The 13632-nt window shown below is 41.8% G+C and overlaps 1 protein-coding gene across 1 annotated transcript in view; it reads right to left on the reverse strand.

The window, feature by feature from the left end:
* celsr3 (cadherin EGF LAG seven-pass G-type receptor 3) overlaps positions 1–13632 on the reverse strand; it is a 122457-nt gene that overhangs the window by 58579 nt on the left and 50246 nt on the right. Inside the window, 6 exon segments of the mRNA XM_022757560.1 lie at positions 118–287; positions 1915–2040; positions 3118–3281; positions 7235–7392; positions 8356–8444; positions 8811–8926. Coding sequence (XP_022613281.1) covers positions 118–287; positions 1915–2040; positions 3118–3281; positions 7235–7392; positions 8356–8444; positions 8811–8926 — 823 coding nt within the window.

Consider the following 13632-nt stretch of genomic DNA (forward strand, 5'->3'; position numbering starts at 1 on the left):
AGAGAGAGGGGGAGAGAGAGAGAGAGAGAGAGGGGGGGAGAGACTGGGAGAGAGAGAGAGAGAGAGAGGGGGAGAGAGAGAGGGGGAGAGAGAGAGGGGGAGAGTGTGTGTTCACACCTGGAACAGCAGGCTGGTGTACTGGCCGGCCTGAGCCTGCAGCAGCGTCCCCTCTCGTGCTCTGGTTCTGAACACCAGGCCCAGGTACCAGGGCGTGGAGATGGTCACGTCGTTCTTCAGGTCCCACCAGAGGGCGCTGTTTCCCAGGAAGCGGTGGGGGTGTGGCATCACTGAGGTGGAGGGTGAGAGAGCGAGGGTGAATAAAAAGAAAAGTCACCGTTATTGATCAGAGTCTGGGATCATCGTTTTGTTTCAAAACCAAAATGGAAAAAAACGTTTTTAGTGTCAGAATCAAAAAAATAAAAAAACAATCAAAATGATCCTTTTTTGTTTTTTTTCAAATTTTTTCTATTATTATTTAGTTTGAAACCAGAAACCGAATTAACATGGTTTTATTTGACTTTTTAATTCTAAACCAAAGACAAATTCACATTCAGAAAGAGGAAGTGAAGTTTAAAACATTCAAAATAAAAGCCAACAGGACATAAATGTGTAACATTTAGCAAGCAACCGATCTACACCAGAGTAACGTTAGAAAGATGAATGAATGAATGAATGAATGACTGAATGTAAAAAGTAATAATTTATTGTTTTGTACTTTTAATGTAATCATTCATTCATTCATTCATTCATTTATGAATCTTCTATCATTACCCTGGTATTGATCCTTTGCCAGCTTAATGTTACACTTTTATGTCCTGTTGGCTTTTATTTTGAATGTTTTACACTTCACTTCCTCTTTCTGAACGTGAATTTAGTTTTTGTTTTTTGATTCTGAGACAAAACACCAGATTTAGAGTTTCTTTGTTGCTGAATAAGAAATGAATGATGGATGATCTGATGATAGAGACTCGTCAGGCTCTGATGCTGTGAGCGGTTCATTGTGACAAAGACGGTGACACGTTCATTAAATTTGCTTTAAACAGTATTTTTGTGTTTTTGTTTCTGAGCTTATAAAAAGACTAAAGAGAAACCAAGTAAAAACTTAAGTAATAATTATAAAGATGTAATATTTATTAATAAAGGAAGCACAACAGCTGATAGACGAGACAGCTGCTGATTTAAAGAGTTTAAAGAAGACGTGCTGCACACGTCACATCCTGTTTTTAATTTACTTTCCTCCCTGATGATGACGATGCTGTTAGAAAACAGATTTTCATCTTAAAATCACAACTGAATTTGCTCTGATTTCCCCGGAGGTCTGAACATCAAGATAAAAATGTCATCTCGTCACTTGTCACTTTATCTGGGTCCAATTACACACAGGAAACAAACAGCTAGCTCACATGCTAACTGTAGCAACGCTGCAGTTTCCTGAATTATCTGTTTCCTCTTTTTGCTTGTGTTGATTCGTTAAAACAGATCAACACTCATTCACTCAGCTCTCCGTCACTGACATGCCGTCCGCTCATACAGCACAGGGTTAAACACAAAATGAGGACTGGACTAGAACGGCGGGAAAATCCTGAAATAACCTGAATGAATGAACAACAGAGCATTTGTGAGTCTGAGTTCATTAAAAGAGCTGTGTCTTATTCCTGTAATTAATCTGCTGTGTAAATAAGAACTGTTTCAGTTTAAAGGTGTTACCTGGAGCATTTTAACATCTCTAAATGATTCACTCATTAATTAGGAGCTTAATTACTGGAATCAAATAAAGGCCGCTGATGCTGTATTTTTAAAAACACGACCACTCTCAAACTGCCAATTATCTGAGCCGCGGTCTCTCCTCATTGATAATCATTGATAAAATGAGACATGAGCCGTCGGACCACAGGAGGAAGATAAACCTCTCACCATGGCTGCAGTCCTTCCCTCCGTACCCCAGGGGGCAGTCACAGGAGAACGTCTCCCAGCTCACCCTGCAGGTTCCTCCGTTCTGACAGGGGCTGGACTTACAGAAGGGCAGCTTGGCACTGCAGCCTATGAGAAGCAAGACAGAGAGTTACATCATCGCCGATGTCACCGACATGTCTGCTTACACTTTGATCAGTGAATTACTTCTGATATTCAGATGATGATGTATGTTTAGAGCCTGAAGCTATCACCCCCCTGCTTCCCTCCACAAACAGCCAATGGGATTTTTACAAACAACAGTTTCTGATCCTGACAGGTTTAGTTCAGCAGGATCATCTTCACTAACGAACATCTCGGATGTTTGAAGCCTCAATACAGTCAGAAGTAAAAAGCTAATGTTAGGCTATAAACCAGCTACACCACGGTCACATGACCTCACCACCACAGTCACATGACTTCAACACCAGTCACGTGACCTTAACGTCTCCACCACTAAACCTCAACTTAAACTCTTCTACTGAAGCCTTTCCTCTGACAGAAGAACACAACCAGGCTGTAAAGGTGGACTGGTGAGTTAACCAGGCTGTAAAGGTGGACTGGTGAGTTAACCAGGCTGTAAAGGTGGGCTGGTGAGTTAACCAGGCTGTAAAGGTGGACTGGTGAGTTAACCAGGCTGTAAAGGTGGACTGGTGAGTTAACCAGGCTGTAAAGGTGGGCTGGTGAAGAGATCAGTTTTCATGTTCAACGTGACGTTTAACGTCCCTGACAACCTCTGTGTCTCGTTTAAACACTCATTAGCAACAGAGACGTGAAAGCTTCAGGAATCAGGACTGGAGTATTTACTGACTGATTTTATGTTGGAGAATAAAAGGTGAAAATGTCTTGAGCTCGTGTTGAACACAGACCTGATTTCAGTCATCAACCAAAACACATTCAACAAACCAGAGACTTCAGGACCAGGGAACAGGAAGTGACAACACGATAAATGATTTCCTGGTTTTAGGATCATTCCTGCAGAACTCTGTTGAACCTTCATCAGTGAAAATCAAATTTCAGGTCTATTCACCTGAAGAACCTGCTTTAATGTTTACTACAGCTTTTGGGAAGTGAATAATTGGTTTACAGGACACTCAGAGATGTTTCCATTAATTACATTCATTTGTATCTGTTTATTTGATAGTTCATGTGTTTCTGTGCGCTGACCGGGAATTGTTCCATTGTTCGCGATGAATCCGGCCAAGTCCAGCGGCTTGCTGTCGATGTGCAGCTCCTTCATGCAGCCGATAAATTCCCTGGTGCCAAACGGGAAGTTGTCTGGTACGTTGGGAACTCCGCCCAGAAACAATGGACCAGTCAGGTCCAGAGACCTGAGGGAGCAGGAGATAAGGAGGAAGAGGAGGGAATAAGGGAATAAGGAAGGAGTGGAGGATTATCCCTCAGTGACGGAGGGGAGGAGGGAGGAAGAGAGGAAAGGAAAAACATGAAAAGAGGAAATGAGAGAGGCAAAGGGATTAAACAGACCCAGAGATTAAATGTGTCATCAGGGGTAAATGTCAAGAGGAACAAGAATCAGAGTATAATAGTGGGTGTTGACAGGAAACAAGATGATGATGATGATGATGATGATGATGATGATGATGATGATGATGTTGAGGGTAAAACCAGAAACAGCAGGAGAAAAGAGAAATTGAAAAGATGAGAGAGAAGAGGAGACAGACGGAGACACAGATGAATAAACAGATTAAATAGGAGTTACGGCAGATATCAGGGGAGAGGAGGTGAAGGTGGATGACAAGACGGAGGGAGAAGCAGCGAGAGGAGGTGGATGTTAGGGGACGTCAACAAATAGCAGAGGAGAAAAAAACAGCGACAGGAAAAGGGAGATGTGGAGGCAGATGAACAAACAAGAGATTAACTATGAGTTACAGCAAATATCAAGAGAGAGCGTAAAGGCGGATGACAAGACAGATGGAAGACGAGTACAGAGACGGGAAAACAGGGAATATGAGGAAGATGTAGGAGACAGAAAATAACAGCTATGGGACTGTAAGAGCGGGAAAAGACGAACACAGAAACTGTCAGTATTATCTTTTCTTTTTTTCCCCCCAGTGCGAGTTGAGGTTTTTCGTTTTTGTGTGTGGAGCCAATAAACGCCAGAGGAATACGAACTGAAGGAAGCTAAAGAGACAAAAGGCGCTCGAGTCAAACAAACAAGAGATTAAGTGAGTTACAGCAAATATCAACAGAGAGCGTCATTAGAGGAGGATGTGGAGACGGAGAGAGAGAGAGAGAGAGAGAGAGAGAGGAGGTTGAGCTGCTAATGGAGGAGGAACAGAAGAAGAAGAAGAAGAAGAGTGTTGAAGCGTCTTTGGCCTTCCTCTTTGATCCTTCTCCTCTTCTTTCAGCTTCACTTAGCGCTGACACAACACAGCTCACACATCAGCACCATGACAGGCTGCCTTCAGTGTGTGTGCGTGTGTGTGTGTGTGTGTGTGTGCGTGTGTGTGTGTGTGTGTGTGTGTGTGCTGCGTGTGTGTCGAGCACTTGTGGTATAGACATTCAGGTTCGTGGAGCAGAGTGAACTCCAGAGACTCACAAGGTCGAACACAAACACACACTGAAAAGCAACGCAGAGGATTTAAAAACTGTCGTAATGTAATAAAATGAGTGAGAGACATAAGAGAGGGAGAGAGAGAGGGAGAGAGGAGAGAGGGAAGAGAGGTTAGGAGAGAGAGGGAGAGAGAGACAGGAGAGAGAGACAGGAGAGAGAGTAGAGAGAGAAGAGAGGACAGAGAGAGAGGGAGAGAAAAGAGGAGAGAGGGAGAGGAGAGACAAGAGAGAGGGGAGCGAGAGAGAGAGAAGGGAGAGAGAGAGAGGAGTACGATAACTGGATATTGAGAGAGAGAGAGAGAGAAGAGGAAGACAGAGAGAGAGAAGAGAAGGAATGAGAGAGATGGAAGAGAGAGACACTGAAGAGAGGGTGATTCCGAGAGAGAGAGAGAGAGAGAGAGAGAGGAGAGAGAGAGGGAGAGAAAGAGACGACAGAGAGAGAGAGAGAGGGAGAGAGAGGGAGAGAGAGGGATGAAAAGAGATGAACGTTAACACCAGAGACTAACGAGCCCATCAAAGAGATGCAGGCAGACGTAATAAAGAAGATGTCAAACATTCGAGCCTCATTAGAGCCTCAGGTCCCCACAGACTTCCCTCCACAGTGACCTCATCACCCGACAGCAGTCTCAGGTTTTAACAGATTAAACTGATCAAACTGCAGAAAGGCTCAAACACACTGAAACACACTAAAGTCTGATCAGATCTTTCTCCTTGCTCCATGTTCACATTTATTTATTTACACAGTTGTTGTCATGATCTGCCCTGGTTCCACTGTTTTCAACTTTTACCCCTTTGGTTTATTTCCTGTTTTATTTTGAAGTAGATTGTTGTTTTTACTTCCTGTCTTTGTCTGCCCCGCCCTAATGTCTCATGTCGCACTGTTTTGGATTTTAGATTTTCTGTTTCCTCGTGTCTCCTTCTCTTACTTTTTATTATTGAAACACTTTTTTCCACCAGCCCAGCTCATTATATTATATTATACAATATTATATTTTACTATACTATATTATATTATATTATATTATACTATATTATAATATATCATATTTTACTATACTATATTATATCATACTATATAATACTATATTATTCTATATTATCATGTGGGGAAAAAAACTAAACGGCTGAGAGCTTCTCATGAATGTAGCTCTAAAAAGCAATGTGATCATTTAATAATAATAATAATAATCATGATAATAATACTAATAATTATAATCATCATCCTAATAATAATAATAATAATAATAATTGTAATAATAATAATCGTAATAATAATAATAATATACTTTCCCTAGGAGCCGAATCAAACAGATATTTGAGGTCATTTGTCCCGTCAGCTGATTTGTCAGTTGTTATTCCAATTAAAAAATACTGATGGACTCTTTGTAACACACTGTAACTCACTATGATGGAATCTACTGTATGTAAATGGTTCATGTTTATTATATCTATGATGTGCACTGGCTGTGTTGAAACTGTTGCAATAAGCTAGAGTTATTTCTGAATGCTGAGTCCATATATAAACTATAATGACAGACACAGTGTTTTATTGTCATCTGTAAACAGGAAACACGTCCATTATAATTACAGACAGTCCCTACTCATGATCTACCTTCTCTCACCTGTGACCTCAGAGCTTCGTACCAGCAGCTGGTTCCTCTGAGCTGCTCAGCACTCAGAGGCCTTATTGGTTTTCTGCTTAGTGATATTTGATTCTGTGTTCAGCCTCTGATCAGTCACAGATGATGTTTAATGAAACTTGTCTTTGGAGAGACGTTTGCTCATCCTGTGTAAACAGCTCAGGGTCGGTGACCGCTCAGAGCCGCTCGGCTGCTGCGCTGGAGGTGACGGAGATTCGTGCAATAAATTTACTCTTGATGATCATCAATGTCAGAAATGAAACTGAGGGATTAATTCTAAAATCAAGTACATGTTAAACAGCTCTCTTCTTCTGCTACGAGGCGACAGGAAGCTCAGGGAAATTCTCTGGTAAACTTTTAGAACTTACTTCCTGTCACTAAAGCTCTGAGCGCCAAACGAAACCATGGATGTTATTACAACAGGACGCTGGATCTAAAAATGGAGCCCATTCAATCCTATACGAATTGCTCGCCTGGTGTATACGCCAAAAATGGTTCTGGCCTCCGGGTTACTTCCGCTTTATGCGGCCCATTGAATATGTGCATCAGTGGTACTCCCATCATGCCTCTGGGGTATGAGATCGAGTGAACGGCGTTCTGGATCTGACGCCATGTTGATGAATGAATCATGGAAGAATAATACGACTTCTACAGGACATGAAACCATCAACAGCAACAAACAAGAGGAGATAATGACCTGAAAAGTAAGATGGTGTTCAACCCACGATCGTTGACATCGTGGTTAATTCATGTAGAGTTAATTGATTCATGATGTCATCGGGAAACGAGTCATTCGGTTCAAAGCTTCACAGATTAAAATCACATCGCACTGGATCGATGTCTGAGTCCAGCTCTTATAATAACTGGAGCACTAAAGCTCCACCACAACAAACTGGAAGGTCAGTTTCATCATAAACACGTAATATGACAAATGCACTACGTGTATGTTGTGTGTCATGTCCAACATGGTGGGCAGCGAGCAGCAGATGATTTTTCCTGTAACCATCTCACAGACGTGTGGAGCTTCAGATCACCACTGTAAAGAAAACACAAAAGGAAGATGGACTCACTTCTTGCTGCTGGTCTGTTTTCCCTGAGCTGCACAGCTGTAGTTTCCCAGCTGTGTCCCGAAGCGAAGCGACAAGGCTGTGTCACAGTCGTCAACGCTCACCACAGCGATCTTCTCATCCGACGGACCCTGGGCCTCGCCACTCATACTGCGCTTAGGCTGCGCGCACACACACACACACACACACACACACACACACACACACACACACACACACACACAAAGATTGAATACAGAGTCGAAAGGAACAGAAAACAAGAAAAGACCATGACACCAGCAACATGCAGGAGATCCAGCAGCTTTCTCTACAGCCAGAGTTTAAACCAGCATCACCACATCAACTCCACACATCAGGCTGCGTCCACACCACCACCTTTTCATTTTAAAACGCCGTTTTCAAACTAAAACAATCTCCGCTGGTGTAAACAGGAAGTAGATTGTCTGTACGGGCAACAACAGGGACAGAGTTTTCAAAATAAAACAGGGTCAGCAGAGTTTCCAACAGTGTGAACGGAGGAGAAACGTAGGAAGAAGATTGTTTTAAAAGGAAAACGTGGGTGTGGACGTAGCCTCAGACTATAGTCTCATCATGTTAGAAAGAAAAGAGGGAAACTGAGTTAGTAAGACAAGAAACAACAGACACTGTATATGGGAAAGACACCACAGTCACTCGTCACTTACTGTCTGCTGGTGAAAAAGAAAGGAGGAAGGGAAAGACAGTGGAGGAGAGGAGGAAGTGTATGTGCACCCTGACACACACTCATACTCACATAGCGTGTAGCTGGCTGAGGAAAATGAAAGAACATGAAGAAAATTAAAGGAGATGTGCGACGAAGATGCATGAATAAAATGGTGACAAGCAAACGCCCACAGAGCAGCACGAGCACACAAACACCTCAAACACCTCAAACACCTCGGATTAATTCAAAGTGCTCCGTCAGTGTGAAGGAGGAGAAACTGATCTGCCGTCGCATCACAAGTAAAAACTACTATCACAACAGAAACTTCAGAGGATGACTCAAGTATCAAACAGACGTCAGGAGCACAACATGTACGATCAAAGGTAAGATCAACACTCCACATGTTCCAGGACACAGCAGCAGACTGACATGTTAAACCCACCTTGTTGTAATAGTGGATGTGAACTGTGTGCCAGTTTCCATCGCTCACACCACCAGGCAGGAAGGGACTCACCTGGGTGGAAGATTCACCTGCAGGGATCAAGGTAGTGTCAGCACATCAGCAGGTAACAGACGTTTATCTGATCGATTTATCATTGCTTGAGGTGACTTTTTATTTGTTTTTACTGTAAATAAAATATTAACTGTATAATGACGAAACTCATCTCTCTCATTTCAGCTTCACCTGTGCATGAAACACACACACACACATGAACATGAACATATAACCACATCCTCTGTGCTTAGAGAGTTAATTAGTAGCTTCATGTTTTTATATGTTTGGTTCATAGACTGGGATTTATAGTGATCATAATGAACATGAGTACTCCAAACAATCTATAGGTCCTTTATAAATACAGAACACCTGAGCACAGTGCACAGACTCAGAGTCAGTACCTGTGGAGTACTTCAGAACCACTTGTCCTTCTTGGATCTCCAGGGCGATGAAGTCGTGTTTCTCGTTGAAGCGTCCGTTGTAGAAGAGCAGACCACTGTTCTCCAGGGTGGCAAAACTAGAACACACAAAACATCCTCCATAATACGCTGATCGATAAATATTCTGTATGCAACATGAGAATTATATGTCAACTGGATATTTTTCATGAAATATACAAATAACTTTTTCATTTATTTTTTAATGTGGTAAATAGAACATGGAAGCCCGACACCGCGAGGCCTGATGTCACACAGAGACTGAACCTGACTCCTAGTGTTAACATGGAGGAGCAGAAGCTTTTAAAACTGTGCCACAGTCAATAAATGCTGCTGCAGCCTTCCTCTCCCTCCAGCTGCTCAGAGTCATGCAATTATAATGCATTTATATATATTTATAAATACAAATATATATTTATGTTCATAATTATAATATAATTACTCTATTTTCTATGGCAGGGCCGGGGGAGGGGGGGGGGGGCTGAGTGTTTACACAGCCTGATCAAAAGCACTGTTAGTTTTTTGGATTCTACAGCACAGATGACAAATCTTCTCTCCTGGCAAGAGACACACAGATCAGATCCCCACTGAACTGAACGTCCACTTTAAAAAGTATTTACATCCTGTTTTCAAAATAAAACCAACTTGGAAAAGATCAGCTGACTGAAGGAGAGTAACACAGAGATGAAATCTGTGTTACTGAAATGAGCAATTCAAGGTCAATAATCACTGATTCTTACACATTTAATATTAACAATAATAATAAGTTTATTTATAGAGCACTTTTCATAAAAGAGATGCAGCTCTTATCTTGACAATGAAAAAAAAATCAAATAGTTCAATAGAATGAGGGCAGATTGAAGGACAACGAAAATAGGCAATAGAAAAACATTAGATGATAAAATATGTAAATGAAAATAAAAACAGAAAACAGTAAGAATAGTAAAATATGAGGGAATTAATCAAAAGTCAAGTTAAACAAACAGCTGTAGTTTAAAAATGTTGGCTGTGCAGCAGTTTTGGAGGAAAGTTAAAAAGCTGCTCTGTCTATTTTAACGAGTAAAAAATAACGAGTAAAAGCTCAGCAGCAGACGATCTGAGAGCTCGTGAAGGAGGCCGGTCCCAAACCATGAAGAGCTTTAAAAACAAATAAAACAACTTTAAAAACCGAAAGACGAGATAAACAAGAGATACAGCTGCACAATAAGCAAAAAAAAAATTCATGTGATTATTTTGGCAGATATTGTGATTTCAGTGTCACTGATTGTTTTTGCATTTTCACTGAATCACGTGATTTTTTTTCCTCTACGTCTGGAGAACATGATCTGTAGGTCGGGGCGTCTCTGTAGCTCCACAACACTGATGGTGCTAACAATGCTAATGCTAACAATATTAATGCTAACAACGCTCAACAATGTGACACATTTCACCTTCATCAGAGAAACTGCAGCTGCTGAGATCTGGATATTGAACTTAACAAACTGAGATTTCAATTATATTTTATTAATTGTGCAGCTCTACTGATAATCCTTGAATCTACTAACGGTGTGATTGTCAAATGTGACAAAAACATATAATTATCCTCTAACTCTTTAACATAACGGAGGGTAAACTCGTCTTTCTCCTGTAGTAGACAGTTGGTCTTATAATTATCATATAATTCCCATTAATTGTGAGCTCTAATATTGAGGATATAAATATCTCATGTATGCACTTAATCAAAACTGTAACCCCCCCCCCACTAGATAAATAAGTGTACAGATGTTGGAGGTGGGGTTCAGAGCAGCTCTGGAGCTGAGGGTTTAAAATGCTTTGCTTGCTGCTTTCTGAACTAGTGGCTTATATCTGAGTCCTTGAAGAAAAATGTTTCTACTCATTCCTGTTTTGTATCTGCATTTACATTCTTGGCTTGAACCTCCAGCAGAGATCAATGTGGCTGTAAGGTTAGATGCATTAATGCAACACAGCAGAGTGAGGAGAAGATGGTATCATCACTTCTATCATGACGACTGTATCCCCCCGTTATCTGACAGTGTCATTATTCTCTAGAATAAACCTGCGGTTATTCAGTTGTGGCCTGTGTCTTGTTTGCATGGCTCTGCTTTAGTTCAACAGTGTGCAGATCTAATCTCTTCAAGCCGCCAGAAATAGCTGGAAATAATGTAACCTGAGCTTTGCCAGAGAAAATGAAGAGGGTGAGTGGAGTCAGTGAAGCAGAGAGGCTGTAAATGAAGCTTGTGTTGCATGTTCCATATGTCTGTTCTTGTTACTGTGCTTATTGTTTGTGAAATGTATTTTCTGCAGCGAAAGAACTGCATATGACAGAAATAATAATATGACGCGAGTGTTTGTGCTGAAAGCAATAAACCTAATGAAGGTAAATCACGTCTACATCACAATTTATTTTCCTTAAACCCACAGCTCAGCAGATGAAGGGGACTCAAACTCAGCTGAGGAAAGGGGAAACTTCCCTGTTTAAAATACGTCTATGCAGCTCTGCAGTAAAGACATGTCAGTTCTGTCATAGCTCCACACAGAAACACACTCCCATCATTCACTCCTCCACCGGCAGAGTCACAGCTACACAAACATGTGAGGCACTAACAGGAAAAACATTTTTTGCAGTGGAGAAGTAAAATGCTCTGGGAGAAAGTGAGTGACATGAATAATGATTAAGTCCTGTTTGGCCCTGATGTGGAAACCAGGCCAAGGAGTGAGGCTCGCAGCAAACAGGACACTAAATAAAACAGTGACGTCAGGGGAGGGAGGCTGACAGTCTGTTAGAGTCACCATCAGATAACATGACAGCAGCTTTACCCAGCAACAACAGGAACTGGATCCTGGGTTTAAATGACACGTGTCACGCTGCCCAAGAGCAAGGCACTGACTAACGATCAATCAGCTTAAACCAAACTCTTTATTCAGACATTGGAAATAAGTCTGTGACAGTGAAAAGCGTTTAGTTGTGATGCTGAAGCTCCCAGATGTGAATGTGCTGTGGATCGTTCAGTAGCGACGGTTGAAGGGACGACCACGGCGTGATGACGTCCTATAGTCACAGCTCAACTGTCTACTACAGGAGAAAGACGAGTTTACCCTCCCTTATGTTAAAGAGTTAGAGGATAATTATATGTTTTTGTCACATTTGACAATCACACCGTTAGTAGATTCAAGGATTATCAGTAGAGCTGCACAGTTAATAAAATATAATCAACATCTCAGTTTGTTAAGTTCAATATCCAGATCTCAGCAGCTGCAGTTTCTCTGATGAAGGTGAAATGTGTCACATTGTTGAGCATTGTTAGCATTAGCATTGTTAGCATTAGCATTGTTAGCACCATCAGTGTTGTGGAGCTACAGAGACGCCCCGACCTACAGATCATGTTCTCCAGACGTAGAGGAACAGAAATAACATCATCATCATTTTTACATTATTTCAGTGAAAGTAAAATGAACAAACGATCGTTCCAACTGAATCACAATATCTTTGTTAAATGACATTCATTAAAGACACCTGCTGATCTGACTGATGTTTCCAGGTTAATCATGGACATGTATATGAGCAGCACTAAGGATGCTGAGGAGCCAGGCTAACCGGTTCACCCCTTATAATCACAAACTGTCGTTAAGCTCCGCCCTCCCTCTCCGGCCTCGCTGTGCTGTATGTGGATGACACCATGATGCTGTCCGTGGTGCTGAAGTCACAAACGCCTTATCTGATATTAAACTGTCACTAAAGCAAATATCAACAGCTCAGGTCACGTTAAGAGACTGTATCGATGTTCAGAGAGACTCGGTTGCGGAAGTAGACAAGTAGCCGTTGTTAGAGTTCATTGTTGCTTAGCGATCTTTGATTTCCATCACTACGGCAACGTGTTGGAATGTAAACGGGCGCCGTAGACGTCACTTCAACCACAGCAGCTTAAAGTCCCTATTATCTGTTCAACTACATCCCCGTCTTCCTCAAGGACACGGCGACACTAGTTACTGACAGTAAAGAGAACATTAGAGAGAACATTTTACTGCCCACGTTTCTACAAACTGCTGCAGATTTTAAACCATCGGTTTCCGCTGTTGCCCCAAACGTGATGTTTGCCTTCACTGGATTCTTCCAGGGGAGAAACGATCACACTGAACCTCTTTCTTCAGTCACACTTCAGTCCTTGACTTACGATCGCTCCTCTGCTGCTGGTCACAAATCAGTGGAACAAATCATATGTTGTACCCTGACATACCGACACAGCACCGAGGCTCATTTAGCAAGAATACCACGGCTGCAGTCTCTCATAGCAACCACTACACGGTGGCCACATCAGCCTAGCAACAACCCCGAGGCCAAGTCACCCTAGCAACTGACATTAAACGACATCACCCATGGCAACCATCCCATAACCCTGTCTGACCACTCTTAAGGACCACTTCAGATCTGCCATACATGACCACTCAGGCGGCGGGAGAGCGAGACAAAGACAAAGGACCTGAAGTCAGGAGACGATCACTGACCTCTGCAGCATTAATGCATCAACGTTTAACATCAACGTTTAACATTAACTTTTACTTCCAGGTACAAAACCTACAATCACACAAAACAAAAGCAATAAAAAGAAAACATGTAAATCTGATCTCAGTCTCGTGTCTCTCTGGGTTACATGTAGTTCAGTGCAGACATTTAAAAAAACAAAAATAAAAATAATAAAACTAATTCCAGCTCAAATGTTCTGGCTCTGACAGCAGGCCTCTTCTTTAGAGCTAAAACTGTCCATTTCTGCTTCAGTTAGGTTGTTTC

This window comes from Seriola dumerili, unplaced genomic scaffold, assembly GCF_002260705.1.
Source record: "Seriola dumerili isolate Sdu_G_001 unplaced genomic scaffold, Sdu_1.0 BDQW01000283.1, whole genome shotgun sequence".
NCBI lineage: Eukaryota > Metazoa > Chordata > Actinopteri > Carangiformes > Carangidae > Seriola > Seriola dumerili.